Genomic DNA, 24,937 nt, shown 5'->3' on the forward strand with positions numbered 1-24,937 from the left:
AAATCTTCGCCAACCGCTTCGAAGAATAAGTAGTACACACAGAAATGAAATGAGCGGACTTGGTCAGCCGATCCACATTAACCCAAATGGCATCGAACTTCTTCAAAGTCCGTGGGAGCCCAGATACGAAGTCCATGGTGATCCGCTCCCACTTTCACTCCGGAATCTCTATCTGCTGAAGCAATCCACCCGGCCTCTGGTGCTCATACTTCACCTGCTGACAGTTGAGGCACCAAGCTACAAACCCAACTATATCTTTCTTCATCCACCTCCACCAATAGTGCTGCCTCAAGTCCTGATACATCTTCACGGCACCCGGATGAATGGAATACCACGAACTGTGGGCCTCCTCTAGAATCAGCTCCCAAAGCCCATCAACATTGGGTACACAAACCCGACCCTGCAGCTTCAATACTCTGTCCTCGCCAATGGTCACATAGCTGGCATCACCATGCTGAACCTTGTCCTTAAGGACAAGCAAATGAGGGTCATCATACTGCCGCTCCCTGATACGATCAAATAAGGAAGACCGAGAAACCACACAAGCTAGAACCCGTCTAGGCTCTGAAAGATCCAATCTCACAAACTGGCTGGCTAAGGCATGAACATCCATCTCCATAGGCCTCTCTGATGCTGGTGGTAAGCCAAACTCCCCAAACTCTCTGCCCGGCGACTCAAAGCATCGGCCACCACATTGGCCTTGCCTGGGTGATACAGAATAGTAATGTCATAATCCTTTAGCAACTCTAACCACCTCCTCTGGCGCAAATTTAGATCCTTTTGCTTGAACAAATGATGCAAGCTCCGATGATCAGTATAAATCTCACAAGGCACACCGTATAGATAATGGTGCCAAACCTTTAGGGCATGAACAATGGCAGCTAAGTCAAGATCATGGACAGGATAATTCTTCTCGTATATCTTCAACTATCTGGATGCGTAGGCAATCACCCTACCGTTCTGCATCAATACCGCTCCAAGGCCAACTCTCGATGCATCACAATAGATAGTATAAGACCTTGAACCTGTAGGCAATATCAAAACTGGGGTCGTAGTCAAAGTTGTCTTGAGCTTCTGAAAGCTCGCCTCACACTCTTCTGTCCACTGGAACGGAGCGCCCTTCTGGGTCAGTCTAGTCATAGGGGCTGCAATCGATGAAAACACTCCACAAAACGACGGTAGTAGCTCGCTAAACTAAGGAAACTGCGGATCTCTATAGCTGAGGATGGTCTGGGACAACTCTACACTGCCTCTACCTTCTTTGGATCCACCCGAATACCCTCACTCGATACCACGTGGCCTAAGAATGCCACGGAATCCAACCAAAACTCACATTTTGAAAACTTTGCATATAATTTCTTTTCCCTCAGAGTCTGAAGCACTTTCCTCAGGTGCTGCTCATGATCTTCCCGACTCCGGGAATATACCAGAATGTCATCAATAAAGACAATGATAAAAGAGTCAAGATACGGCCGGAATACACTATGCATCAAATGCCTAAAAGCTGCTGGGACATTGGTCAACCCAAATAACATATCAAGAAACTCGTAATGACCATACCGAGTCCGAAAAGCAGTCTTCGGGATATCTGGCTCCCGAATCTTCAATTGATAGTAACCTGAGCGCAAATCAATCTTAGAAAACACCTGTGCGCCCTGAAGCTGGTCAAACAAATAATCAATACGAGGCAAAGGGTAGTAGTTCTTCACTGTAACCTTGTTCAACTGGCGATAATCAATACACATACGCATAGAACCATCCCTTTTCTTCACGAACAAGACAGGGGCACCCCAAGGTGAAACACTGGGCAAAATAAAACCCTTATCAAGCAATTCCTGCAACTGATCCTTCAACTCCTTCAGCTCCTTCAACTAAGGAGAATCCATACAATACGGAGGAATAGAAATGGGCTGAGTGCCCAGCAACAAATCAATGCCAAAATCAATATCTCTATCAGGCGGCATGCCTGGAAGGTCAGCTGGAAACACATCGGGATAATCCCGTACTACTGGGACTGAATCAATTGAAGGGGTATCAATACTGGTATCTCTCACATAAGCTAAATACGCGTCACACCCCTTCTCAACCATACACTGAGCCTTAAGGAAAGAAATAACTATACTGGGAGTGTGATCTAAGGTACCTCTCCACTCAACACGCGGTACACCTGGCACAGCCAGCATCACAGTTTTGGCGTGACAATCAAGAATAGCAAAATGGGGCGACAACCAGTCAATGCCCAAGATAATATCAAAGTCCACCATGCTGAGCAACAATAAATCGGCTTTGGTCTTAAAACCACGGAGAGTAACCAAACATGACCGATAAACGCGGTCCACAACAAGTGAATCTCCCACATGAGTAGAAACATAAATAGGGGAACTCAAAGAATCCCAAGGTACACCCAAATGCGGAGCAAAATAAGAAGACACATAAGAGTAAGTAGAGCCTGGATCGAATATAACCGATGCATCTCTGTGGCAGACCAATATAATACCTGTGATGACAGAATCAGAGGCAACAACCTCGGTACGAGCAGGAAGAGCATAGTATCTAGCCTAGCCTCCCTCTCGAGGGCGACCTCTACCTCCCCGACCTACACCTCTAACTGGCTGAGCAGGTGGGGTAGCAGTTGGAGCTGTAATCATATCCTGAGAACTCTACGGGGCACGTTGTGGCTGAGAAGTCTGTGGAGGTGCACCCCTCCCAAGTCTGGGGCAATCCCTCACCATATGGCGTGTGTCACCACACTCAAAACAAGCTCTAGTAGGACATGGTGGCTGTGACTAGCTCGGGCCAGGTTTGCTGGACTAACCTCTGAAAGCACCTCGCGCAGGAGGCGCGCTAGAAACTGGAGGTGCATAATAAGGCTCCTGAGGCCTAGGAGGAGCTGGAGCACTACTAGCTGCTGGAAGAGCTGAATAAACAGGGAAACTCTTATAACCCCTACCATGACGACCTGCAGCTGGGGTACGGGCACCAGAATAATGGCCCGACTCTCGAGACCTCTTGGCCTCCCTCTCCTCTCTCTCCCTAGCACGCATACCCTCAATCATCCTAGCAATGCTCACCACCTGCTGATAAGAGATATCCATCTCCAACTCACGAGCCATGCTAGATCTGATGCTGGGAATAGGGCCCTTATAAACCGGCGAACCCTCTCACGTACAGTAGAAACCAAGGCTGGTGCATGCCTACCCAAACTAGTGTAACAGACAACATACTCTAAAACGGTCATAGTACCCTGGCGCAAATGCTCAAACTCTGCGCCATGCGTCCCTAAGGCTCTGAGGAACATACTCCCTCAGGAACAGATCTGAAAACTGAGCCCAAGTCAGTGAAGCAGCCTCATCTGGACTGTCTAACTCATAGGTATGCCACCACTCATAGGCGGCCCCTCGAAGCTGGAAGGTAGTGAAAGAAACCCCGCTAGATCCTGAGATACCCATGGTACGGATAATGCGGTAACACTCATCAAGAAATCCTAAAGCATCCTCTGATGCTAGACCACTGAATACATGAGACTTGTACTTCGTGAACCTCTCAAGCCTCAGCTTCTCGTCCTCGGAAGTCGCTGCCCTGTCCTCGGGTTGAACTGGTACTGCAGGAGGTACAGGAATAATCTCAGGGACCTGCTCAACATGCACTCGCTGCTCAGGAGTGCGGGCGGTGGGAGTCTGTGCTCCTCCCTCGGCCTGGGATGTGGCTGCAGCAAAGGGAAGCAACCCTGCCTGAGCCAAAGTGGTGTACATGCTCATGAAATGTGCCAGAGTCTCCTGAAGAGTTGGAGTAGTAGTAGCAGTAGTAGGCATGTCAGGTGCCTGGACTCCAGCTGGAACTGCTGGTGGTACCTCGGCAGCAGCTCGCGCAGGTGCCCTGGCTGAACCACATGCGCGTACTCGGCCTCTACCCCGGCCCCGGCCTCTGACGGTTGCAGTAGGGGGCGCAGGTGCCTGATCCCCTTGTATAGCACGTGTCCTCACCATCTGTGAGAGAATAGAAAGACAGAAGTTTAGTTGTGATATCAAAAATATCGCACGAGAAGGAAATCAAATGAAGTGGAATTTTCCTAACAGTTACATAGCCTCTCGTAGATAAGTACAGATGTCTCTGTACCGATCAACGAGACTCTAATAAACCGACTTGTGATTCGTGACTCCTATGAACCTAGAGCTCTGATACCAACTTGTCACGACCCCGGTTCGCCCTCCGTGAACCATCGTGACGGCACCTAGTCTCTACGACTAAGTAAGCCTAAATTGCGGAAGATAACCAAACTTGCAAAAATAAAATGATCTAAGAACAGAAATAAAGCAATAATAGTGCTAAATGTACCACTCGGCATACACCATATATATAAGTCTCAAAACCAACATCTAAATCCAAGACCCGGAACCCCACAAATCATAAGCTAGGATAAATACTACACGGCTCTAACTCCATAATGTCTAATAAAACTGAAAGATATAGAAGGGTTAAATACTAAGGCAGGAATAGAAAGGAACTCCTTGGTCTGTGGACGCAGCAGATATACCTGGTCAGCGGTACCTGGATCTGCACACGAAAAACATGCGCAGAAGAGGCATGAGTATACCACAGCGGTACTCAGTAAGTGCCAAGCCTAACCTCGGCCGGGTAGTGACGAGGAAGGTCAGGGCCCTACTGAGGTTAAACATAATATAAAGTTTCAACAATACGAAATAAGCAGTAAAAATGAGTACAACAATGAAATAAAACAGGTTATATGGGTAACAACAACTATACAAAAATAGAGTAACCACGGAAGTAAATACAGCTCAGTACCAATAGTAACAACGAGGATCTCCCAGGATACCGTCCTGTAGTCCCTATTACAACTGTCCAGTGGATCTCCCGGGATACCGTCCCGTAGTCCAACTATCAATGCGCGGGGATCTACCGAAATCCCGATCCGTAGTCCAAAATGTAAATACCCAGTACTGTAGGAATCTACCGGGTGCAGTCCCATAGTCCCATATAACTATGCAGGGGGATCTACCGGGAATCTAACCCGTAGTCCCAAAGTAAACAAACAAGGGGGAGCTACCTGAATCCCACATTCGTAGTCCCAATGTAAATACACACCAACAACAAGAAGATATTCAGTAATGGAGGTCTCATATCAAGCAATAAGTAATCCTAGCCTAACATGCTTCAAGTAATGCAATCAAGGCAATTTAAGCAAATAGGCAATTTAAGTCAACTAAACATGTTTTTCTAACTAACAACATGCTAAATTTACAAGTATAATAAAGCAGGACAAGAATTCCATTGAAATAACTTAAGGAAACACCGGGTTTTCAACAATTAGCTCAAGTACGTGCTCGTCACCTAACGTACAAGGCATTTCAAGTATCAAACATATCATATCCTAAGGGGAAGGTCCCCCACACAAGGTTAGACAAGCCACTTACCTCGAACAAGCTCAAATCAACCCGAAACCACGCTTTTGCCACGAGTATCTGACTCCAAATGGCCCAAATCCATTCAATTCCATTTCATAATGTAAATAATACTTCAAGAAGCTGATTCTACAATCAAATTCTAAGCTAATACGCGAAATTATATAAAATGACCAAAACGCCCCTCGGACCCACGTCTCGGAATCGGGTAAAATTTATATTTTCAGAATCCTCACACTCACACAAGTCTATTCATGTAAGAATCTCTCAAATAGGACGTCAAAAACCCAATCAAAATCCAATAATTCGGCCTATGAAGTTTATCCAAATTTTCCCAAATGTTTCCACCAAATTCAAAATTTAAAGGCTAGATTTAAGTTAGGAATCATGAAAATTGATCTAAGTTGGGTAGATATCACATACCCAAGTTGCCCGGGTGCAAAAGTCTTCAAAAATCGCCCATCCCGAGCTCCCAAATTCGAAATTATGAAAATAAGCTTAAACCCTCAGATTGGGATTTTAATGTCTCTGCCCAGATTTTGTACAATGCGATCGCAAGGAAAGGGATGCGATCGCGAAGAGAAAAAATTGAAGGTCCTCGAGCTGGCCTATGCGAACGCAATAAAAAGCTTGCAATCGTAGAAGAGGACAAAGCCAGCTTATGCGTTCGGGGTCGATGCCACGCGAACGCGAAGAGTAAAAGGGCAATGAACCACCAGCTCCCATTTCTGCTATGCGAACGCGGAAGAGTAATTGCGAGCGCGAAGGAGGAAGGGGCTGACTTCTGCGATCGCGAGTAAAGTAATACGATCGCGAAGAACAACGCGGAGGGAAGGCTGCGATCGTAGAGAAGGAAACCAAATACCATCAGTTCAGCAATTTCAACAAGTTCTAAAAATGACCTGTTGAGCATCCGAAACACACCCGAGGCCCCCTGGACCTCAACCAAACCTACGAACATATCCCATAACATCATTCAAACTTGTTCCAACCTTCGGAACGCTCAAAATAACATTAAAACACCTATTTTTCATCGGATTCAAGCTTAAGAATTCCAAATACTCTAAAAACACACTTTCGATCAAAAAGTCTATCAAACCTCATCCGAATAACCTGAAATTTTGCACACACATCCCAAATGACATAACGGAACTACTGCAACTCTCGAAATTCCATTCCGACCCTCGGATAAAAATCTCACTATCGAACCGGAATCTTCCAAAATTTGACTTTCGGTATTTCATGCCTAGATTAGCTACGGACCTCCAAAACACATTTCGATCACGCTCTTAACCCCAAAATCACCTAAAGGAGCTAACGAAAACATCGGATTTCCATTCCAAGGCCGTCTTCACACTATTCCGACTGCGGTCAACTTTCTAACACTTAAGCTCTCATTTAGGGTCTAAGTGTCCCAAAACTCTCCGAAACTTACAACCGAACATCCCGGCAAATCAAAATAGCAGAAATAAACTTGGGAAAAATAGTTAATAGGGGATCAGGGTATTAATTCTTAAGACAAGCGGCCGAGTCGTCACAGTGAGCTTCCACTTTCCAGCACCATTGGTACTAACATATCCCTCATCATCCAAAATACCAACAGAGATCAAATGCAAACGAACATCAGGTGCATGCTTTACATTGTTTAAAACTAGTTTAGTTCCAATACTAGTGTACAAACAAATCGTTCCAACACCAGCCACCCTAGATACAGTCTCATTACCCATACTCAAAGTTCCAAAGTCACCTTGAGTATATGATGAGAAAAATTCCTTCCTTGATGTTACATGAGATGCGGCACCACTGTCCACAACCCAACTAGACTCATCACAAGCAATATTTATCAGATCCGCATCAAGGACAATAACAAGATCTTCTGTAGTGACAGTGGCCACACGATTGCCATCTTCTTTTTGTTCTTCCTTGTCTCTATTCTCCTTTTTCAAAATCCGGCAGAACTTCTTTGTGTGCCCTTTCTTCCCGCAATGATAACACTCAATATCTTTAAGTCTGCTTCTGGATTTGCTTATATTATGTTCTCTATTTTGAGAACCCCGATTCTTGCTTCTCCCCCTAGAGTCAGTTACCAAGACATTTGATGAGGAGGAACCTTGAGATTTTCTTCTCATCTATTCATTTAAGAGGCTGCTCTTGGCAAGATCCATAGAGATCACACCATCCGGAGCAGAATTTGATAATGAAGTTCTAAGAATTTTCCAAGAATCTGGTAGGGAACCAAGTAAAAACAGGCCTTGAATTTCTTCATCAAATTTAATGCCCATAGCAGATAACTGGTTCATGATCCCCTGAAAATTATTGAGATGATCTGTCATCGCGGAACCATCACGGTATTTTAAACCCAACATCTGCTTTATTAGAAACATCTTGTTGTTTCCAGTTTTCCGAGCATATAGACTTTCAAGGTGCTCTTATAGGGTCCAAGCATGTGTCTCCCCAGAAATATGGTTCAAAACATTATCGTCAGTCCACTCTCTAATAAAGCCGCAAACCTGCCTGTATAACAAATTCCACTCTTCATCTGATTTATTTTCAGGCTTTATAGTAGCGAAGACAGGTTGATGAAAATTCTTAACATAGAGCAAATCTTCCATTTTGCCCTTCCAAATGGCATAATTTATGCCATTCAAAGTAACCATTCTACTAGTGTTGGCTTCCATCGTCTATCATAAATACAACTACTATTTATCATGAGATCAAAGTAATTCTTTTCTGATGTGGAAGTTCAGACTGTGCTGCAACCACAGAGCATACTCAGACAGAACCTTGGCTCTGATACCACTTGTTGGGAATAAACCCCGTAAAAATAATATTTACGGTATTAGTGATAAACGCGGACCACTAAGTTATGGTTAAATCATTAAGAATAGAAAGGCAACAATAATGGCACCAAGATTTTACGTGGAAACCCTTCTGAATAAGGAAAAAACCACGGCCAAGAAGAGCAACTGATATCACTATAGCGAGGAATTTTACACTGCATAGTAATGAGTAAAAATACTCCTAAGACCACTACACCCTCAAAAGAAATAAATACTCTTTTGCTTTTTCCACCTCACTACAATATCTCTCACACTCTATTTTTCTTCACAAACTATTTTTTTTATAGTTTATGGAATATCTTGCTCTCTCTATTTTCTCTCTTTGTTGGTGTGATGAAATGAGAGTTAAAGCTCTCCTTTTATAGCCAAAACCTCACTCTTTAAAGCCTACAATATTTGACAATTTGCACACCCTTTTCACAATTTCAACAAGGTTGGCTACCAAACGAAACCAAGTCAATAAAATTGGCTATCAAATCATACCAATTCAACAAGGTTGGCTACCAAACCAAACCAAGTCAACAAAATTGGCTGCCAAATCATTTGAATGAGATGGACACCATACCATCATGCTGGATGAAAATGAAGAAGAGGGAAAACAGTGAGAGAGAGTAGAGGTAGTCAATGGTAAAACGGGGTCGCTGTTTGAATGAAGAAACATGGAGAAGGAGAAAGGAGACGAAGAGGGGGAAGCTAGTACCGTGGAGGTTAGTTCCACCTAGAGAAATTTTTCGGTGAAATGCCATGATTTCTGGCGATTTTGGTATACGGTGAGGGAAGAGAAGAGGAGAGAAAGGGTGGAGAGGTGAGGAGTATGGAGTCGTGTCGCTGGGTTATGTTAGGTTGGGGGTTTTAGGGTCGGGTGTCGGGTGTCGGGTCAGATAAGAGAGGAATCGGATATTTTAAATTGGGGATGGGTCAATTGATTTTGGTTGTGACACGTGGCCAACCGTCTAAATTAGGGGTAGATTTGAACGAATGTATAATTTTTAATTGATAGTATAAAATTTTACATTATTAGATCACTAAAAAGTAAATAATATAAGTAATTACTTTGAATAATAAAATTAGCATGTTAAATTGCATTGATAATATGAATTTTGTACGGACATAAGTAAATTTCTAAAAATATTGAGAATTCATGATTGAAAATTAGAAAATACAACTATAATGTGAAAAAAAAAAGAGTATCAAAAGATTTTTGGTATTTAGATACCATAAAAGTAGAAAGAAAAATGTAAAATAGAAACTAATTTAATTTGAAATCATTTCTAAAAATAAATAATCATGTATATATTTAAACGGTTTGTTCCGGTAGTCAGTTAATGACATAAAAAGAATATCTATCATTTTAGCTTTCTGATAGGTCTTTTTCTGGTTGTACAAAATAATATGACATTCTCCTTAACTATTTTGCCAATTCATCTTGAGAAATAAATAAGTATATTGCTTTCTTTCTTTGTTGAATTTACAACTCCAATTTTAGAACTTCTTCTCCCTATTGAATTGACTGAAAGAAAGATAGAACCACCTTCATGTATATGTACAATTGTGTGTTATATATGTGCACGCAATGCAAACATATGTGTACATATGTTACATTTTATAACAAATACATTTATATTTACTCTTATGTTAAACTAAAATTATCATTAAGAACAACTTGTGAAAAGAATATATTGCATGGATATCGAGAAGTAAATAAGGTAACTATTAAGTTTTGTTATCACAAATAATTATTATATTTGTACTTGCCATTCTAGAAAAGACATATGATGAATAAATTATTGTACAAAAATAATACTATACTTTCTTTTGCTAACAACTTATTGATATGTATGCGATTGTAAAAAAAAAAAAAAAAGTTGCAGTTTCTTAAAAATAAGGCAACCACCGTAAGACGTAAAATATTTGTAAGCACAATCGGCATTGCTCATATTCACAATTAAATTGTGTTGCTAATATATCTAAAAACTTGAAAACCATCAAGATAACTTTTTTATAAATCAGAATAACTAACATTCTTCGAATATTACTTTGTTACATTGAGTTTTGTCTCCAACACAATAATTTAACAAGATATGTACAACAACACATATGGTAAACCAAAAATGCATATTCAAGTGGAAAAAAGGTACCAACCCAGTTGATTGTGTACAAAACATACAATGACAGTGACCGAAATAGTAGCAAACACTAAAAAGACGTCTCATTCTCCCCAGATTTAAACTTTGATTATTCATATTTATAAGTTTATATGATATCAAATCATTTTGACCTCGACAAAAAAATTACCATATGATGATCTGCATTAGTCATTCATACGAACTTTTACTTTATTTCTTTTAAAGCTTTAATTTATTTTAATATTATAGTACTAATTGTTTTACGATATCGTTTCACTACAAGACTTGACATACACGTGTGTTACTAGTAATAATAATAATGCAAGAGGAGCAGATGTTCATTCAATTTGGTCCAAGTATTTGCGAAAAACTTTCACAAAAATTATATATAAAATAAAATATTTGCATTAGCCAATGAGAAAAGTAATCTTTTAAAGAATAGTTTACTTGGCTTCAACGCTCAAAATGTATAGGTCTTATATGTCTACTGCCTTGTATGCAAGTCTTGTGTCCAAATATCATACTTCGTCACTTCCTAAAACCTCATCGTCATGTTGGTTCACAACTTTACCTAAGAAGGATCTTAAGAGAGCTAAAGATTGGCTATTGGCCCATCACTTGATGCAGTTGTAAGTCCTGCTTCCCCGTTGGTACAAAGTGAGAATAGCCCTCCAGCTTATATACCAATGAAGTACAAGGACTATATGGAGTTACAACATAGTAACCAGCTGCATCCGGAGGCGGATCCAAGATTTTAAGTTTATGGGTTCCTGTCGCAATTTCAAATTAATATACAATAATAACTGAGTTCACAAATAGATATTTATAGATATTTAATAAAAATACAGGGTCTATGGAAAAGTTACTGAGTTCCCGGGAACCCGTATATTACCCTCTAGATCCGCCCCTGGGCCTGCATCAGAAATCAATCTTAGAGCAAGTTAAGATTCAAAGGAATTAAAATTTGTTTTCACTGGGGAGCTCTGTTTTTGTAGTGTTGAATTTTGCTTTGCTAAATTTTCATGTCTATTAATGGAAAGTTTTTGTGTAATCGAGTTAGAATCTATGTGGACTTATGCTTTTCTTTTTATTGAAAGAAAACAAGATTCTATATATCTTAATGGGCAATACATACTACTACTAAATATGAATTCAGGAATATCTAGAGTTAGTGGATTTAAAATAAGTTTTAATTTTATTAGATGCGCGTATTTTGAAGAAAGAATTATCAGAAAATACACGTGACTTCACACCATAATAAAAAATGGCTCATGTTTTTAAGTTTTATCCTACCTAGCCCACATTGTACATATTTTGAAAGCAGTTACAAATTCAAAATATGTGTTTTTGGGTTAGTTGTTTCTTGCTTTTCTCTCTTTTTCTCACAACTCCATAGTCATCTCTCTCTACTGTAATGGATACAGAGTTGAGTATGGTGGGAAATAAAATGGAGTGAAATGAAAATTTGAATAAAGTAAGCTTTTGACTTGCACTTTGTCCCTCATTGGTGAGGGACAACTACATTTCCAGTAGCGCACAACATTGACTCAGTTCCAGATTGCCCAGATGGAGGCGATTTTGGGGCCTGACTCGGAGCCATTTGAAACCTTTATTTCCGATCAGATGTCGAGCTCCGAGGAAAATGATTCGGAGGCTAATAATAAGTCAATGTTGAACATGATAAAGCACAAGGATCCTGAGTCTCTTGCTATTAAGCTTTGTAACTTCCTCAACTCTTCACAAAACATTGATTCCCGTGAAAAGTGTGCTGTCCTCCTAAGTAAGTTGCTTGCTGCTGCTGCTGCTGACGATGACTTGTGCAATACTTGGCGCAATCTAAGTGTTTCTACTCAATCCACCATCAAATGCACTCTCCTTAATCGTATCTCCCAGCTTGAAGAATCAAAATCCGTCATCTTAGAGCTCCGTGGCGCCGTTATGGATCTAGCTGCTTCACTTATACCAGATAATAACTGGCCCGAATTACTGCCATTCTTGTACCAATGCCTCACCTCCACTTCAAACAACAAGTTAAAAGAGTCGGCTTTCTTAATTTTTGCTCAACTAGCTGACGACATTGGTGAAACCATAGTCCCTAATTACGTAAAAATATTGCACCCTCTATTCCTTAAGACACTGAATGACGATACCCTCAATGATCTCGATGTGAGAATCGCTGCCACGACCGCTGTGATCAGCTTTCTTCAGTGCATACCTAGTTCACATGAAAAGGAGCAGTTTCAAGATCTCTTGCCAGGTATGATGAAGACGTTGACTGACGGATTGTGCAACAGTGATCAGGAGGATGCAGCAAAGGACGCGCTGGATCTTTTCATTGAGTTGGCTGAGAATGAGCCTAAATTCTTGAGGCTACAACTAGTGGTTGTTGTGGGCTCAATAATGGAGATAGCAGAGGCTAAGAGTTTGGAAGAGGAGACGAGGCACTTGGCAATTGAGTTTATGTTAACTTTGGTTGAGGCCAGGGACAAGGTCCCTGGCATGATGAAGAAGGTGCCACGGTTTACAGACTCTTGTTTTGCTATCTTATTGAATTTGTTACTGGATATTAAGGATGAACCTAGTTGGCATAGTGCGGAGACCGAGCATGAGAATGCAGGGGAAAGGGACAGCTATGGTTTTGGTAAGAAGTGTTTAGGCCGGTTTTCTAAAGCATTAGGTGGCAAGACTGTTGCTCCTATTGCCATAGAGCAGCTGTCTGCTTATTTAGATGCCCCTGAATGGGAGAAACGCCACGCAGCTCTCATTGCACTTGCTTATATTGCTGAAGGAAGCTCAAAGGTACAAATCTGATGTCTCATTAGTGTATTTATCATGATTATGTTGCGATTATCGTGTAGCATTTAAGAGGTGCTTCTTTGCTTGCAAACTTCTCGGATATAATGTAGTTCCCCTATTTGTTTTAGTTTAATTTTCTTAGGCTATTAGCTTGAACCCATGGTTTATCTGTCTATAGGTGATGATCAAGTATTTGGAGCAAATAGTGAATATGGTTTTGCATTCTTTCCAAGATCCTAATCCTCGAGTCAGATGGGCAGCTATTAATGCAATCTACCAGCTGTCGACTGACTTCTGTCCAGATTTGCAAGAACAGTATCATAACCAATTATTGCCTGCATTAGCTGCAGCTATGGATGATTCTCAAAATCCACGATTGCAGGTCTGACCAATGGTGGAACACTTCATGGTTGTTGCAGACTTCCAAAAATAAAATCGCTGTTATAAAAGTATAAATTACTATCGATACAGAAAAAAATCAGCAAAAGTATCTATCTTGCTGCACCTTTACGATGGGTTGCATATTCCATAAAGTTGATGATCTTTAAATTTGCATACGAATTCGTAGGGTTGATGTGTCATTACTGCTTCGTTTAGTTCATGATGCCACCTTGGTTACTCTTTTTACCCTTTTTGGCATTTTCGTAGGCACTTGCAGCTGAAGCTGTCATGAATTTTTGCGAATCTGAAAAGCCAGAAACTCTGATACCCTACTTAGATGGAATACTCAACAGAGCGTTTGTACTTCTACAGGTAGGCAAATATAGAGGTCACCATGTTATAAAGTTAGATTTCTGCTGACAAGTTTAAGAGATTCATGCTGTTTTTTTCCTACTCATTTCTGTTGTTTGAAATGCAGAAAGACAATCAAATGGTTCACCAAGCAGCATTAAATGCATTGGCTGCTACAGCTGATTTGTCTAAGGTATTTACTTGCATTTATTTTTGACTCAATATTTCTACTTATGATGGATAATGATGGCTACTATATTATTTGTACTTCAACAGGAGCACTTCCAAAAGTACTACTCCCTCCGGTCCAAAATAAGTGATTTTTTGGCTTTTTTCTTGTGGTCCAAAATAAGTGATTTTTCCAGATTTCAAGAATGAATTAATTATTTTTTTTCCTACATTGTCCTTGGAGTAAATAGTGTTGGAATATGTGTTAGGAGTGTTTATGTGAGATAGTAAAGGTTAATATGGTCAATCCCATTGCTAATTAATGCTAAAAGTTGAATTTCTAAATCTGTGTAAAAACATCCAAAAAATCACTTATTTTGGACCGGAGGGAGTATGATTCTGTAATGCGATATTTGAAGACTATCCTGGTAGATGCAAATGATAAATCTGATCACATGCTTCAAAGCCAAGCCTTGGAGTGCATAAGCATGGTCGGGATGGCTGTAGGCAAAGAGAAATTCAGAGATGACTTTAAGCAGGTCTTCTCCCAACTATCCCCAGTACTTCTTTGTGCCTGTGCATGCGATGCAGAACGCAAAGAGCTTTTGGGAAAAACATACTTGTGTCCGGTGTTTATGTAGCACATACATTTACCATGGTTAAGTAATAATTAGAGGTGAAAATCGATGTTAATTATCAATGATCAAGTGACAAAGTTTACGTAAAAGATACATGTCATGTATTCGTTGATTCAGCAGTGCCATTGCAGATGGAATGTCATTTTCTTGTTTGCATTTGCTAGCCTTTGTCATATGGCTTTCGCACAGGCCAGCCATAGTATCGATTATACCTATTTGAATTTAAGACTTGCTTCATACTGTGGGGAGCAACGAATTGTGACACGCATTTTCTCCTACTAGTTCCTTTTTGGTCCTAAATTCTGACTCTACTTTGGAGCTCCTTTTCTTCTCTCAATGGCACGGTGGCCTGATCTTGTTATTCGTTTCTCGAAGTGGAATATTTTTCTTATTTTATTTTTGTTGTCATTAAAGGTTATGGAAGTGCTTAAGTCATTATAAGAATCACAAGTAAAAGATTTTGATACTATTGTTCGCAGTGTACAGGTATGTGTTAATCCTTTGATTTTACGGGCTCAGAACTTTTTCTCTAAACTGGCCTCTCAGTATTTTCTCGATCTCATTGCAGGCATACGGTAGAATTTGCGAGTGCATGGGAAAGGATTTTCTTCCTTACCTGAGTACCATCATTCCCCCTTTGGTTGAATGTGCTCAGCTTGAGCCCAATAAGACCGTATCCTCAGATAAATTAGATGATAGGTAAGCTTTAATCATGGAGGTTTGGCATTTTCTTTCCGTTATGAAGTTCATTTAGATTGTTTTTCTTTCTTAATATGGATTTTTGCTTTCTTTTCTAGACAATCTAGGATAAACGACTGAATCAGCAAAAGCCTATGTGACACTGTGTTCTTACAGTCTTCTAACGGAAAATAATCTTTATTTTCTATACTACTGCATCATATTCACTCTAGTTGCCAACAGTTGCTGGGCTCATGGTGTTGGGAACTGATTCAAAAAACTCTTTTAAGTTTATTGGCTGGATGAAGTTATTTGCTGTGAGTTGAATAATTCTTTTACTAGAGTTGACAGAGTCTTTAGGTCAGTTGCTATTTTTTCTAATTTGGTTGCTGTTTTTCTGGTCATTTCTTAGATTTTAGTCAAATGGGTGTTATGGATAGATATTATCTTTACGAGCTTGTAAGCCTATAAAAGGCACACCACTTTCAGTTAATAAAATAAGCCCTTCTACAGAATATCTCTTTTAGCTTCTCTGCATCTGCTTTAAATTTTCTAGTTCAAGACAATCTCTTTTTCTACATTGTGGCATCAGAGCCTGCGTTCGGTCTTTGACTAGGTGATAGAGGGATAAGGAGAGAAACACGTGAGGGAGTGAAATACGAGAAAAACAAAAAGGTACAGCAAATGCTATTTCCTCTTCTTCACAACCACTCATACCCGTCTTCAATGGCGAGAAGTATGAGTTTTGGAGTATCAAAATGAAGACCTTGTTTAAGTCTCAAGAATTGTGGGACTTAGTTGAAGATGGGTTCGTTGATGTGGATGAGCCGGATGCAGAGGATGAGAGGATATTAAAAGAAGTCAGAAAGAAGGATGCCAAAGCTTTGTTCTTTATTCAGCAAGCTGTTCATGAGACGATTTTCTCAAGAATTGCAGCAGTAACTACCTCAAAAGAGGCGTGGCTGATCTTGAAAAAGAAGTTTCAAAGTTCTTCAAAGGTAATTACTGTAAAACTACAATCTCTTCGCCGCGATTTTGAAACATTGTTCATGAAAAATAATAAATCTGTGCAAGACTTTTTATCAAGAGTTACTGGGATTGTAAGTCAAATGAAATCATATGGTGAAGAGGTAAGTGATGAAACTGTAGTAGCAAAAGTTTAAGAAGTTTACCTCCAAAGTTTGATCATGTGGTTGCAGCCATTGAGGAATCAAAAGACTTATCTGTGTTCTCGTTTGATGAACTAATGGGCTCTTTGCAATCTCACGAGTCAAGAATCAACAAGTCGATTGAGAAGAATGAAGAACAAGCTTTTCAAGTTAAGGAAGAGTCTCCAATTCAGAATGAGAAGTCGCCAGAGCAAAGAACACAAGGACATGGTGGGGAGGTGCTTTTAGAGGAAGAGGACGTAGTAGAGGCAGAGGCCAATCTGGACGTGGTAGAAACGGAGTGCAATGTTACAACTGCCACAAGTTCGGTCACATAGAAGCTAACTGCTGGTACAAAAACTATCAAGCTATTTATGCAGAGGAAGAACAAGAAGAAAGCATGCTTTTTATGGCTCGCTCTACTATCATGGATCATAAGATTGGTGTTTGGTTTGTTGATAGTGGCTGCTCCCATCACATGTCTGGAGAAAGGTCAGCATTCAGAGAGTTAGATGAGACAAAAAGGAGGCGTATTTGGCTTGGAGATAACAAGGAAATACATGTTGCAGGTGAAGGTACTGTGGCTGTCCAAACTAGTCAAGGTAAAGTAAAACTTATTCAAAATATTTTCTTTACTCCTAGTTTGGCTCATAACTTGCTAAGTGTTGGGCAATTATTGAATAGTGGATTCTCTGTCTTGTTTGATGATGGATTATGTGTTATTAAAAATAAAAAGACGGGTCAAATCTTAGCAAGTATTCATATGACAGAGAACAAAATGTTTCCTCTTGAAATTTCAAAGAACAAGCATTGGTTGTTAGTGAAAGAAATGTTGAAGAATCTAAGTTGTGGCATTTACGTTATGGACACTTGAATATGAATGGATTGATGCTATTGAGTCAATATAAGATGGTTCATGGTTTGCCAAACATAAAATCTGTTGAAAATGTGTGTGAAGGTTGTGTATATGGCAAGCAACACAGAAAATCCTTCCCTGTAGGAAAATTTTGGAGAGCTACTAGTTGTCTTGAAATTATTCATGCAGATCTGTGTGGCCCTATGAATACGCAATCGCTTGCTGGTTCTCGATATTTTCTACTATTCACAGATGATTATAGTCGTATGAGTTGGGTATATTTTTTGAAGTTCAAATCAGAAACTTTTGCAAACTTCAAAAAATTCAAGGCATTGGTTGAGAACCAAATTGGTACTAAAATTAAGGTTCTTCGTACAGACAGAGGAGGTGAGTTTGTATCTCAAGCGTTTAAGTTGTTTTGTGAAGATAATGGCATTCACAGGGAATTGACTGCACCTTACACTCCGGAGCAAAATGGAATTGCGGAGCGAAAGAACCGAACCGTAGTGGAGATGGCCAGAAGCATGCTGAAGAGCAAGAATCTTCTGAATCAGCTTTGGGCTGAGGCAATTCATACTGCAGTTTATTTGCTCAATATGTCTCCTACAAGAGCAGTCATGGGCCAAACACTAGTTGAAGCTTGGAAAGGTAGAAAGCCGTGGGTAAGTCATTTGAGAATTTTTGGTTGTATTGCATATGCTTTAATAAATTCTCAACATCATCAAAAGCTTGATGGAAAATCTGAAAAGTGCATCTTTATTGGATAGTGCTCTGAATCCAAAGCTTTTCGATTATATAACCCCACAAATGGCAAAGTGATTATCAGGAGAGATGTGGTATTTGATGAAAACTCATGTTGGAAATGGGAAAGAAGCAGTAAAAGTTCACAGTAAAAGTTCACAAGCTGGAATGGAAGATGAAGTTTTTCCTAGTGAAGGAGAAAGTCAGCCTTTTGTTAATACACCAAGCCACTCTTTAGAAAGTTCCAGTAACATCAGTCCAGTTGGAAGCAGCTCAACATTGATGGTGCCCGACTTAGAAGATTCTAATGAGACTCCTCCACAGAAGACTAGATTACTTGCAGATATTTATGTAACATGTACTTTTGCTTTATTTGGTGCAGATCCAGTTAGCTTTGAAGAAGCTTCAACAAAAAAGAAATGGAGTTGTGCAATGGAAGAAGAGCTTATGGCAATAAGGAAAAATGGAACATGGGATTTGGTGGATCTTCCAGACGGCAAAAATGTTATAGGATTAAAATGGGTGTTCAAGATAAAATACCATGTTGATGGGAGTGTGCAGAAACATAAAGCCAGACTGGTAGCAAAAGGATATTCGCAGCAACAAGGTATTGACTTTGACGAAACTTTTTCTCCAGTTGCTCGTTTTGAAATAGTAAGAATCTTTTTAGCATTGGTTGTATAGTTAAAATGGATGATTTATCAGTTTGATGTTAAATATGCATTCCTTAACGGCGACTTGAAAGAAGAAGTCTATGTAGCCCAACCACATGGCTATGTAGAGAAAGGAAAGGAAAACAAAGTGTACAAGCTGAAGAAATCACTTTATGGGCTTAAACAAGCTCCGCACGCATGGTACAGCAAAATCGACTCTTATTTCAGAGAAAATGGATTTGAAGTAAGAATGAACCAACTTTATATGTGAAGAAGTATGAAAAAAATGATCTTTTGTTGGTATATTTGTATTTTGATGATATGATATATATGGGCTCAACGTACTCTGTTATAAGTATTTCAAATCTTCCATGATGAATAAGATTGAAATGACAGATTTGGGACTGTTGCACTATTTTCTTGGACTTGAAGTAAAGCAAGGAGAAGATGGAGTTTTCATTTCACAAAGGAAGTATGCCATTGATTTGCTCAAAAGGTTCAATATGCTTAATTGCAAAACAATGCCAACTCCTATAAATGTAAATGAGAAGCTGCAACTTGAAGATGGTACTGAAAAAGTTGATGGAAGCTATTTTAGAAGCTTAGTTGGAGGCCTGATTTATTTGACTCACTCCCGTCCAGATATATCATTCTCTGTTGGAGTTATTTCGAGGTTTATGCATAAACCTTCAAAGCATCATCTTGGAGCAGCTAAAAGAATCTTGCGCTGTGTTGCTGGAACTATGGATTTTGGATTATGGTACTCTCGATGTTCTAGTTTTAATTTGTATGGCTTTTCGGATAGTGACTGGGCAGGATCTTTGGATGATAGGAAGAGTGTCTCTGGGAATTTTTTCACTTTTGGTTCTGCAGCTATTACTTGGAGCTCAAAGAAACAAGCAACGACGTTGTCATCTTCAGAGGTAGAATATGTTGCAGCAACGTCATCAGCATGTCAAGCATTATGGCTAAGGAAGATACTTGCAGATCTTTACCAAGAGCAAAAGGAAGCAACAAAAATCTTTTGTGACAATTTATCAGCAATTGCAATGACCAAAAATCCTGTATTTCATGGAAGGTCGAAGCACATAGACATTTGACATCATTTCATTCGTGAACTAGTTGCAAAGGGGCTGATTGGGTTGAAGCACTGCAGCACTGAAGAGCAAGCAGCAGACATTCTTACTAAAGCACTTCCTCCGGTAAAACACAATTACTTTATGTTATGCCATGGTGTATGTGATTTTGAATCAAGGGAGGGAGTGTTGGGAACTGATTCAAAAAACTCTTTTAAGTTTATTGGCTGGATGAAGTTATTTACTGTGAGTTGAATAAGTCTTTTACTAGAGTTGACAGAGTCTTTAGGTCAGTTGCTATTTTTTCTAATTTGGTTGCTGTTTTTCTGGTCATTTCCTAGATTTTAGTCAAATGGGTGTTATGGATAGATATTATCTTTACGAGCTTGTAAGCGTATAAAAGGCACACCACTTTCAGTTAATAAAATAAGCCCTTCTATATAATATCTCTTTTAGCTTCTCTGCATCTGCTTTAAGTTTTCTAGTTCAAGACAATCTCTTTTTCTACACGTGGATCTATATTGATGATTCACTAAATTTAGCATTTCTATTTGTGATACATTTTAAAAGTATCATATAAATTTACGATTCTTAGGAGGAATGCCATTATTTGATTAGTGTATAAATGATACGGAGTCGGCTGAGTTATAACTTATTTTTCTTACTTTTCGATCAGTAAAGAATTTGTTATCAGTGGAGAATCTAAAGGGGACGTGCACTGTAGACAATCAGGTCATATAGTGCTCCTGACCCTCTTAAGATATCCCCTTATAATGGTGTTGTATTCTTTATTACATTAATCTTGAGCATGTTCTGTTTCCTTTCTAATTTTTATGCTTCTTCCTGCTAAAAAATCTCTTCTCAATATATTCAAATAACTTCCTGCCCTCCTCCTCGTTATCTCCAACTTTTACTCAATAATCATTAAATTGTTGCCATTCGATGCATGATATTGTCTGTGTTTAAGTCTGCAACTCAAAGTAGCATAACATGTCCTCTAGAATATCAAAATTTGACCCGCTGATCTGTATTGCTTTGATGTCTGTGAGACATGGTGTCAACTAGTTTACCACATCCTGGTTTTAATCAGTTTTAGTAACCCAGCAAAAAATACAGTGTTACTCACTCAGTTAACAGCTTTGATATCTATCAGACATAGGATTTCTTTTTATTTCTTTTCACTGCTAAGACTGCTAGGGAGAGGTGGTTATTCGGGCTATTAAGGATCTTGCTTAAGTTTCACATTTTGCAGCATACACAAAGTCAAGTTTGGGAATGAAATAATATGTGTCAAAGGAAGTGACCTCCTAGCAGGGAAATCTGTAGCCTGTCAAATCCTTGCTTTATATGCTCAAAAATTGGAAGAAGACTTCTACCCATGGATTTCCCAGGTTAGTATGAATATTCAGTTGCATGTTTACTTCATTTTTTCTGTTAAGTGGACTCAAAATAATCAAATGAAATCTACGGCTTAAAACATGAAACAGGCTGCTTCAGTTTTAGTTCCCCTTCTGAAATTCGATTTCGACAATGGTGTCAGGGAAGGTGCTAGTGCTGGTAAAAAGAATCTCATGATTTTAATATGGTTTTCTTAATTTTTCTTTGACTTCTCCATTACCTAATGAGATGTTTTAAATTGTGGTGGTTAAGCATTGTACTTCCTGTTGCATTCTGCTAAACTGGCGGTAGAGAAAGGGACTGCTCAAGGTGGAAACCAGTTGTACCTCAAGCAGTTTGTCTGGCGAGATAATACTGGCTATTGGGGACACTTTATATTCGGTTACCTTCAACACATTACTATTTACATTATCTCTTTCTGTGGGAAAAGGGATTGAGCTCATTTATCTGAATAATGAGAAACTAACACTTTGATTGCTGTCTCATGTAGGAGCATGACACAGAAGTATGTGCAACTAAATTGAGTGGATTGAATGAATGCTTAGAGGTATGTCATGTTAAGGTGGTTTCATCACTTTGATCCAAGGTTTCAGTGTTTTCTTATGTTGATGCTGTGCTGATTTTGAGCTTCTTATTTCCATAGTCTCATAATTACATACAAAAGTTCCCTCGACATGAATAGGTAAGACTGACAAAAACAGATTCTTAACCATGTAGTAAATCACTGGTAGTCCCACACAATTAGAGTCGGATTCACAATTTAAGCTCTATGGTTCATTCTTAAGATTCTTAGCATTGAACCCTTTATGTTTTAAAATTATCGGTTCGTATCTACTATTTGTTGCAATAATATTGAATTTTTACATATAAATTTATGTTCCGCGTCAAAAGTACTTCATGGTGCATCCGCCCCTACACACAATAGGTGTGAGTTTGATTTTCACTGGCCCTTTCCCCCTTCCCCTTTCCCTGGACCCTATGCAATAGGGAAAAATAAGACAAAAGAAAAAAGGCAGTTTGTATCATGTGTTAGTCAGTTGGCAATTAGTGCTCCATCTGTCTATTTGGAGGGTTCATTTGATTGTTCCTTTTCATTTGTTTTTCTTGTTTCACTAATACAGTTGATTAATCTATTGATATGGTTACTGTGACATTTACATCAAATTAGACATTAAGTAATTGAAAGTTGGTTCTTTTGTAGGTTCTTTGTGCTGGAGAGGATCTTGCTACAGAAGAAACTGCAAAACGCATGATTAATCTGTTGAGGCATTTTTGGAAAACAGTACCAGCAGCCACCTGGGAATCAGCATGTTCCTTGCTATTGCCTCAGCAGGAAATGGAATTGGAATCCATCTTATCACCTGAAGAAGATGTTAACATTTCAATGAAACTACTAGTCTTGTGAACTTGTGGGGATCAAACATTTTGATGCTAAATTCTTTCTCACAAGCACAAGGTTGGTCATGCGTAAGGTTCAGAGTTAGTATGGAGAGTCTTGCCTAGTCATTTTCTCTTGTTTTTGTTTTTTGTTGCCAAAGTTCGACTCTTGCCACTATTTAGAGTATTTCCTGCCCCACCTGCACCATCCGCACACGAAAAGTGTATATCATCACAAATTCGTATTGTATATCCCTGAAACGCAATAAAATGAACCCAAAATTTATGGTGAAACCATAAGTACTGGTCACTAGACCGTTTCCCATGGACCTACAAAATTTCAGGCCAATCGAGTTTGCCAAATTTTTTTTACGGAATCAGCATGTACTAATACACAAAAAGTGAATATAATCACAAATTCGTATTACATGATCCCGGACGCCATAAAATGAACCCGAAAGTCATGGCGAAGAAAGGAGTATTGGTCACTAGGCCGTTTCCTATGGACCTACAAAATTTCAGGCCAATCAGAGTCGGTCAAAAAAATTCTACAAAATTACCATGTACTAATACATACGAAGGATATAATCGCAAATTCATGTTGTATGACCCCGAAACGCCATAAAATGAACCCGAAAGTCATGGCGAAGATATACGTATTGGTCACTAGGCCAGTTTCCATGGATTTATAAATTACAGGCCAATCGGAGTTCGTAAGTTTTTTTTTTTATACATAATCAACATGTGCTAGTACACACGAAAAAGTGGATATAATTCAAAATTCATGTTGCATGACATCGAAATGCCATAAAATAAATCGTTCCTCGTTTTTTGGTCATCGCCTTGCCATGGTTGTTTCTCGTTTTTGGTGTTTTCGGGCCAAAAAACTGGAATTCCGCCCGATTCCCAGATTTTCGTATGCTATATAGACCACGCCATATGCATGGGTCCGAGCGCCCGGACCCGGATCGTCTACAATTTTGCCGGCCCATCAAAAATGACCTGAGGAACATTAGTCATGAGCTCGCCATGATCATTCCTCGTTTTTTGGCATTTTAAGGCCATAAAACTAGAATTTTGCCCGATTCCCAGATTTTCTTGTGCTATAGCCCACACTATCCACATGGGTCCAAGCGCAATTTAGCGGGTCCATAAGAAACGACCTATAGAACGTTAGCCATAGCCTTGCCGTGACTGTTCCTCGTTTTTTTATGTTTTAGGGCCGTAAAACTGGAATTCCGTCCGATTCCCAGATTTTCGTGTGCTATAGCCCACACCATCCGCATGGGTCCGGGCGCCCGATCCCGGATTGCCTAAAATTTTGCCGGCCCATCAAAAATGACCTAAGGAACATTAGTCATGGCCTTTCCATGACCGTTCCTAGTTTTTTGGCGTTTTAGAGCCATATAACTGGAGTTGCGTCCGATTTTCAGATTTTCGTGTGCTATAGCCCACGCCATCAGCATGTGTCCAGGCTCCTAGGCCCGGATCGCCTAAAATTTGCAAGCCCATCAAAAAGGACCTAAGGAACACTAGTCATCGCCTCGCCATGGTCGTTCCTCATTTTTTGGCATTTTTGGGCCATAAAACTGGAATTTCGCTTGATTCCCAGATTTTCGTTTGCAATAGCCCATGCAATTTGCATGGGTCCGAACGGTCGAACCCGGATCACCGAAAATATTGGCGTCCCATGAAAAATGACCTAAGGAACACTAGTCATCGCCTCGCCATGGCCGTTCCTCGTTTTTTGGCATTTTAGCGGCATAAAACTGGAATTCTATCTCATTCCCAAATTTTCATGTGCTATAGCCTACGTCATCCGCATGAGCCCGGGTGCCCGGACCCGGATCGCCTAAAATTTAGCCGGCCCATAAAAAATTACCTATGGAACACTAGTCATTGCCTCTCCATGATTATTCCCCATCTTTAGTGTTTTTGGGCCATAAAAATAGAATTCCGCCCGAAAGGATGGCTGTCTGAGGACAGGTTAAGGCGGATCCTGCTGGGCTTGCTTCTCATGAGATTGGGTGAGGGAATCAGAAAGGGTCTCAAAAATCGGACGGGCCCGTCCCTCGGTGTGGTCAGTACTCTATACTGTCGGGCAGCGAAGCTTACACTTGTTCACTAGGTGGGATCCTCAGTAGTGGTGACCCTTTCGCTCTTCCACGGACTGATACATGTACCGAATGCTCATACGGGAAAGTTGACTCCTGGGTTTAGAATCTGGGGGGTTGCTCCGAGAAAATTCCAGAATCACCCGTGGAGAAAAACCAAAACAGAATGGTTCCGC

The 24,937-nt window shown here is 39.9% G+C and overlaps 2 protein-coding genes across 2 annotated transcripts; both read left to right on the forward strand.

Moving 5' to 3' along the window:
- Positions 1-8,919: 8,919 nt before the first annotated feature.
- Positions 8,920-14,723, forward strand: LOC109206269 (importin-5-like). Its single transcript, XM_019369080.1, has 7 exons — positions 8,920-8,967; positions 11,938-13,185; positions 13,361-13,564; positions 13,831-13,935; positions 14,042-14,107; positions 14,191-14,219; positions 14,471-14,723. Exons 1-7 carry the CDS (start codon positions 8,920-8,922, stop codon positions 14,721-14,723), a joined length of 1,953 nt encoding a protein of 650 aa, XP_019224625.1.
- Positions 14,724-15,117: 394 nt separating this feature from the next.
- LOC109206273 (importin subunit beta-3-like) lies at positions 15,118-22,917 on the forward strand. The gene is made up of 7 exons (XM_019369085.1): positions 15,118-15,206; positions 15,289-15,419; positions 21,125-21,263; positions 21,360-21,429; positions 21,523-21,651; positions 21,761-21,817; positions 22,472-22,917. The coding sequence occupies exons 2-6, from the start codon at positions 15,313-15,315 to the stop codon at positions 21,766-21,768; spliced, it is 453 nt and encodes a 150-aa protein (XP_019224630.1). The 5' UTR covers positions 15,118-15,206; positions 15,289-15,312; the 3' UTR covers positions 21,769-21,817; positions 22,472-22,917.
- The last annotated feature ends 2,020 nt before the right edge of the window (positions 22,918-24,937 follow it).

Source organism: Nicotiana attenuata, unplaced genomic scaffold (genome assembly GCF_001879085.1).
Source record: "Nicotiana attenuata strain UT unplaced genomic scaffold, NIATTr2, whole genome shotgun sequence".
Taxonomy (NCBI): domain Eukaryota; kingdom Viridiplantae; phylum Streptophyta; class Magnoliopsida; order Solanales; family Solanaceae; genus Nicotiana; species Nicotiana attenuata.

Bases quoted from the DNA above. Each gene is read 5' to 3' on its own strand.
- LOC109206269 (XM_019369080.1), top strand. From the start codon at position 8,920: ATGGAGAAGGAGAAAGGAGACGAAGAGGGGGAAGCTAGTACCGTGGAG. The intron at 13,186-13,360 runs GTACAAATCTGA...ATCTGTCTATAG, and splicing joins TTGCTGAAGGAAGCTCAAAG to GTGATGATCAAGTATTTGGA. The intron at 14,108-14,190 runs GTATTTACTTGC...GTACTTCAACAG, and splicing joins CTACAGCTGATTTGTCTAAG to GAGCACTTCCAAAAGTACTA.
- LOC109206273 (XM_019369085.1), top strand. From the start codon at position 15,313: ATGGGAAAGGATTTTCTTCCTTACCTGAGTACCATCATTCCCCCTTTG. The intron at 21,264-21,359 runs GTTAGTATGAAT...AACATGAAACAG, and splicing joins TCTACCCATGGATTTCCCAG to GCTGCTTCAGTTTTAGTTCC. The intron at 21,430-21,522 runs GTAAAAAGAATC...GTGGTGGTTAAG, and splicing joins CAGGGAAGGTGCTAGTGCTG to CATTGTACTTCCTGTTGCAT.